At 59.0% G+C, this 6,178-nt stretch overlaps 1 protein-coding gene across 1 annotated transcript in view; it reads right to left on the bottom strand.

Moving 5' to 3' along the window:
- The window catches only part of KDM4B (lysine (K)-specific demethylase 4B), an 89,971-nt gene that overhangs the window by 44,941 nt on the left and 38,852 nt on the right, over window positions 1-6,178 (bottom strand). The window contains 1 exon segment of the mRNA XM_010828455.1: window positions 3,967-4,070. Within this exon segment, the coding sequence (XP_010826757.1) occupies window positions 3,967-4,070 (104 nt within the window).

Genomic DNA, 6,178 nt, shown 5'->3' with positions numbered 1-6,178 from the left:
CACCGCTCAGAGGCCCCACCGGGCCCAAGGGGACAGTCTGGACTCTCAGACAGGTGAGTTGCAGCGCTAGGATTCTAGGTGCTTTCTGTTTGGGATGGGGGGCGGCTTCTGCTTTGGAGGCAGGTGGTTATCACACCTCCTGTCCACTGTGAGATGTTCCCACACGGCAACAGGGCTGGCAAGGTGGGCCAGTCAGCTCTGGGGAAGCTCAGAGCCCTGGGAGCTCAGGACACGTGTAAGCCTGCAGCACAGCATCCAGTCCTCGTGCGAGGAAGTAGGCCCACCCATGAAACGGCCCCAGATTCTGGCCTGAGTCACCCCACCACTGTGAACAGGGAGCCTATCCACTAGATCCTAAGACATGGGTCCTTCCAAGTGAGGATAGAGCAACTGAAGTGACGTATCGGTGGGCTGGGAGGACACGTGTCAAGGTCAGATCCCCACAGGAGGAGCTGACGTCTCTAGGCATATTCAAAATGGTCTGGACAGCCAGACTCTGGTCCGGCCTCTGCATCAAAGACGCCAAACCCAGGAGCTGGGCATGAGGGATGGGGGATGATGACACCACACAAAGGCGTCCAGTACTGCCGCCCTGAGACTTCGAGGAGGAGGTGGGGGCTGCAGCCTCCTCCCCAGGGCCCTCCCCACTGACCGCCCGCAGCCATCAGCAGTCGTCCCAACAGCAGACTGTTGTGAAAGGGATGAGAAGTAACAGTAGCCAGCACGCCCGCTCGTGGTGTCCTGCGACGCAAGGTAGGGCTGTTGGAACAGAGGCGTGTGCAGGAGTGACCTCTGGAGTCGGGAGGGCCATCATTTCCTGGATTGAGCTGGGAGCATAGATCAGCTTGACTGGAGTTCCAGGGACTGTGGCCCCAAACGCCGCCCCATCCCATCCTCCAGGTCTCTCTAGGGTTTCACAGACACTGACCACACCGTGTGTACTCTGGGTCTGGCCTCTTCTGCTTGGCACATCCTCAGGGTTTATCCGTCCCAGTGGGCACTCCGCTGTCTCCTTTTTGTTCCTACAGGGCCTCCTGTCACGAGGACATGTCCTACTTGCTCATCTGGCCTCCTGCTGACAGGCCTGCAGCTGTTCCCTGGTCGGGATGCAGCGAGCAGAGCGGCGGGGCCAGTGGAACCACTTCTCCAAATGGTGCTGGTGTTTCTCCAGAGCAAACAGACACGGAGGGGGAACCGGCGGCCCCAGGAAACTGCCCGGCGGCTTTCCATGACAGCTGCCCATCTTGCACCAATGTGGCAGTGACGGCGAGATCCCCCTGCGCCCTCGGCAGTGTCAGGGGTCTTTGTGGCCTGGGTGGGGGGTTCAAGGCTCCAGCCCTGCCCCCAGGTTGGCAGGTGCCACCCACCACATCTGGTCCTGGTGTGTCTAGACCTGCTGTTGCAGGCGTGTGCCTCCTTTTGCCAAGTGTGTCTGTTTAATTCTCCTGCCCCACTTGGAGGCCATTCACTGCTTTGTCACTGACTGTGGTTCTGCGCCCTGCTAATAACCCCAGAGAGATGAGTAGAAATCACTGGATTTATCTAAGGAACTGACGAGGAGTCAAACCTCGGCAGGGGAAGGGGAGCGGTGGGAGGTGGTGGGGGGTGAGACGTCCAGAAACCAAGCACAGAGTCAAAAATCAATCAAAACTGATGTAGCCTGGAGGAAAGCCAGTCCTTAAGAACACGCTGATATTTTTCTTTTCAAATAATGAATTGCACCAATCAAGGGAAGTCACTGTGGATTAAGTTATATTTTTAAATTCCAGTCCAAGTGACAGCTGTGTGCAGGGATGAAGCAACGGTAGGAGAGTGGGGAGGTGGGGATGGGCAACGTCCCCAGGATCAGTGGCCAGCATCCTCGGTCCTCAGGCAGGGCCCCCTGGGTCGGCTTCAGTCGCAGGACTCAGGAGCTCATGAGACGGTAAATAAACTCGGGTTTGGGGATGGCCCGTTAAACCCAGTTACTGATTTTCTCATCCTACTCGAGCTGATCCTATAGAGTGCTGTCTCACTCTTCCTCCGATGCCTCTGAGCAAGGCTGGTCTGCTCAAGCCTCGGCGGGGCAGTGGGGTCCCTGTAATCAAGCTGGAGCCCCCCACCCAACCCCTCCCATAAATCAAGGCCCAGAAGGGAAGGTGTGCTCATTTGGAATGACAAGAAGATTATGTTCCCGTCAGAAAATCTACATCTCGGTGGCTCCACCTCGGGCCCACGGAGGCTGTCCTCCATGTCACCGCCATCAACGTTAGCCCGACAATAAATTAGAAGGCATCGGGGATGATGGATCGGCCTTGAGGCGGAGCAGTCGGGAGAGGAGGGAGCTCGGGCCCCGCACGCCAGTCACAGAGGAAGCCCGGAGCTCGGCTGCCCCTCGAGCTCTCGAAGAATGAATGAGGAAGTCCGTGGCAGATCACAGAAACACACACTTTTAATTATTAAAAAGCTCCGCTATTGATCTGCTTTTTCTTCCAGAAGTAAATACCATTACGAAGATTTATAACTGGAGTGCGGAGTGACTCTTTTACCAGGAATTCAGATGAGGGGATACACGTGGAGCCCTGAGAGAGGCGTCCATCCATCCCTGACTCTGCGGGACCTGGAGCCTGGTCCCCAGGCCTACAGCCCATGGAGGGCTCTCTGCTGCCAGACAATGGCCTGGGTCCCACAGCCTCGGGTGAAGCTCTGTCCTGCCCTCTGTGGGAGCCGGTATGGCCGCTGAGCCCTGCCTCTCCTGGGTCACCAGCAGGGTCACCAGCAGGAGGCCACTGCCTGTGGGTCTTGCTTAGATATTTCACAAATGAGCTGCAGGACCACACTGGCACCGACCTGGGAGGATGGACAGCACCCACCAGCTGACTCCCACGACCAGCATCCCTCTCCAGGACGCAGGATATGGAGGATGTTCCTGACAAAGCGATGGGAAACAAGGACCTCTCAGTCCTGTGAGCAATGCTGTGATCTGTCTGCAAGGTTCCTGGTAACGAACAACGTTCCAACCAGGAGACAGAGGGGACTGAGAGAAGAACAGGGACAGCTGCTACCTGAAGAGCATGAATGATGGGGGTGGCCCTGGCAGGAAGGCCACACCACCACCTGCGTGGTGATGCTGTGGCTGCGTGCCTGAAACATCAGAACCAGTTTTCGACTTGCTGACACCTGGGGCCAGAGGCAGGCATGAAGTCTGCTCGCAGAGCTCGCTCTGAGCCTGACAGATCACCCTCTGGGGAGACCTGCAGGAGCTGGGCTGCCTCTGCCCTCGGGGCCATGGCCCACATGCCTTCCAGAAAGTTCCAGGCATGGGCCACTCGCCTGGACCCTTGTAACCAGGAAGCCTGTCTGTGGGGAGGGACTGGCCAGGAGTGACAGCGGCTGGGCCCACTCCCAGGACAGAGGCGCCCAGCCCCAGAGCTCAGTCCCTGTTGCCCACCCACTCCCCCAGGTGGTGGGGTCCCTGCCAACTTCGCCCCCAGTGCAGCCTCACCCCTCACACCCCCACGTGGACACCTTACAGGAAACTGCATGAGATTGCAGCTTTCATGCTGCGGGCGAGTCAGACGCTTCATTTCTAAACAGGTACTCACTCTCTCTGGAGTGAGGCCATCTGCCCTGGGCATGGGAGGGGTGGGCAAGGGGCTCCCACAAAGCAGGGCCCAGCTCCTCAGCACTTCCTGCAGGGTCGTCAGGAGCTGCCCCCGCCATCCACTCCCCAGTCTGACCCTAGGACCAACAGATATTCAGGTCTGGCTTGGGAGGGACTGAGGGAAGCCCCTCCTGATACCCACCTCCACCCTCACCACCACTGTGGAGGAGCTGATGGCCCAGCAGTGTGGCCTGACCCCAGCCTGCAGTCCTTCTAGAACCTTCTCCAGCGTGAAGACACCAGTTTCCTGGGGCACTCATGGTCAGCAGGGCCCGGGCCCAGAAGCCTGACCACCAGCAGACTACATACCCACCCCTACATACCCGGCTGAACGGGATCCCATACTTCTTGAGGATAATGGGCGAGATGAGAGTCATCTTGTGCCGAAGGAAGGCATCGCAGCCCTGGGAGCTTCCGGGGAAGAAGCCTGGAGCAGACGAGACAGTGTCAGCCGGACAGGGCGGGGTGGCCAGGCAGCCCTGTCCTCCTGTGGCCCCGCAGGAACGAAACACACAGGGGCCCGCCAGGTGGAGTGTACCCACGCACGGCACCACATTCATGACTACAGACAAGGTGTGCGGTTGGGATACGGCTGCCCACAGACTGCCCCCCACTCCGAGCTCCCCTCAGGCAAAACCCATTGGGGCCTCCACATGGTCACTCAGCCATGTGAGAGAGCAACCAAGAGACAGGACAGCGGAGCTGCTCTCTAGAGCCTGATGAGTTGTGGGGTGAGGAGTGAGTGTGAGACCCCCCCACTCACTGACCAAGTCCACAACAAAGAGGGGGGCTGCCTGAGTGGGCAAGGGCTCTCTACCCACGTGGTCCCATGACCCACCCACCTGTGGCCCAGACCCACAGGCATGGGGGCAGAGTGGGCGACCCAGGCCTGCGCCTCCATCTGTGCTCACAGCCCCTCTGCTTTCTGCCCCAGCGCACGCCATGCAGCTAATTTAAAAGATGATCCATGAGTCCACGAGAGGCCCAGACACCTAGACCCAGACACCAGGCTTCGCCAACACAGCTCAGCACTGTTCCCACATCACATGTTGGCTGAAACTCAAGTCACTAACAAGCCAGTCTCATGGTTGAGGAAAAGCCAACCTCAGGTTCTGCCCACGGTGGCTGAGCTTCTCACCCCAAACCGCACAGAGTGGGCACAGGAGGGCCACACGGCTCCTCGAGGTATGGGACACGTCCCCAAGGCAGCAGCATGAGGGCTGACCCCCAGGCCCGGGTGGCCCCGGGGCCCTTCCAGTGAGACCAGCCAGCACACATCCTCGATGGGCACGTGTGCACGTGCGTGTGTGCATATGTCTGTGTGCACACATGGCCCCACCCACATGCCGAGGCTGGAGGAGGCTCCTGACGGCAAGGACCCAGTGTGGAGGTTCTGGAAAGAGCCAGGATGACCGAATCCCACACTCTGCTCTGCACTAAAAGCATTTCCATTAGAGTTACGGCTGCCTGCCGCCCGGCCCGCCGCCCTCTCTGCAGTTCCTCTTTTTAATGCACACTTTAAGTGGCTCTCATTAAAGCTCTAATAAAGGCGCACATTTTAAGTGATTAGCACCAATAATGCGCCAACACATTAACGCTCTCCCCGTGGGCTGCACAACCCTCCCAGCGAGCCCATTCAGAGCGCAGCTATTCATTTTCCATATTAATTGCAACCCCCTTCCACCCATCTCAACAAAGCTGCCCGGGAGGCACGCCCCAAAAAAGTTTGGAAGGGACGCCCAGGAGGGCAGTGAGTCACCAGCCCTGGAGTCTCCTCCGTCCTTCCTCTGAGGAGGGGAGAGAAGCCAAGCGAGGGACTCTAGAGGAACCATAGGTCCCCCACCCCTCCTCCGGAGCTGTCGGCCCTGTCCTTGAATTCCAGGTGCGGCCTGACTTCACAAGGGCCGCCTTCCTGCTTGCCCACCACCCATCCTCTCCCAGCCCCGGCCACCAAACCAAGCCCTCCACAGATGCCCAGGCAGTGAGCCAGCATACAGGTCCGGGTGTCAGAAAGGCCGCGGCAGCAGTTCCGGCTGCCTCCAGCTTCTCTAGTTGGAGCTCAGATCACCCCACACTCTTCTAGTAGAGAAGGCACATTCAGGGAGAACAGCCGGACGTGGCTAGCTGCAAACACCCTTGGCCCCCCCACCGAACAGCAAGAGCAGAGATGCTGAAGACAAGGCCCAGGGTCCCCAGAGAGAGAGCACTTGCACTGATGCTCCTGGCTCTGCAGGTGGGGAGATGAACTGTGGCTCCCCCAAGACGTCCACGCCCCAATCCCTGCAGCCCGTGTAAGGTCCCCTCCTTGGAGAAAAGGGCTCTGAAGACGGGATCAAGTGCAGGCCCCTGAGGTAAGATGGGCCTGGACCCCTGGATGGGGGGGCTGTGGCATCCTGAAGGTCCTTCTAAGATGGGGTTAAGGGAGGCCGGACCATAGCAGCAGAAGCCATGGACCAGGGAGACAGGATGAGAGCGGCACGGCCCCTAGTCCAGGATGGGGCGCCTGCAGAAGTCAGAGAGGCTGGAATTGGGTTC

The sequence above is a fragment of the Bison bison genome, unplaced genomic scaffold, assembly GCF_000754665.1.
Source record: "Bison bison bison isolate TAMUID 2011002044 unplaced genomic scaffold, Bison_UMD1.0 scf7180017864492, whole genome shotgun sequence".
In the NCBI taxonomy this organism is placed as follows: domain Eukaryota; kingdom Metazoa; phylum Chordata; class Mammalia; order Artiodactyla; family Bovidae; genus Bison; species Bison bison.
This window is presented reverse-complemented; position numbering and strand designations above follow the sequence as displayed.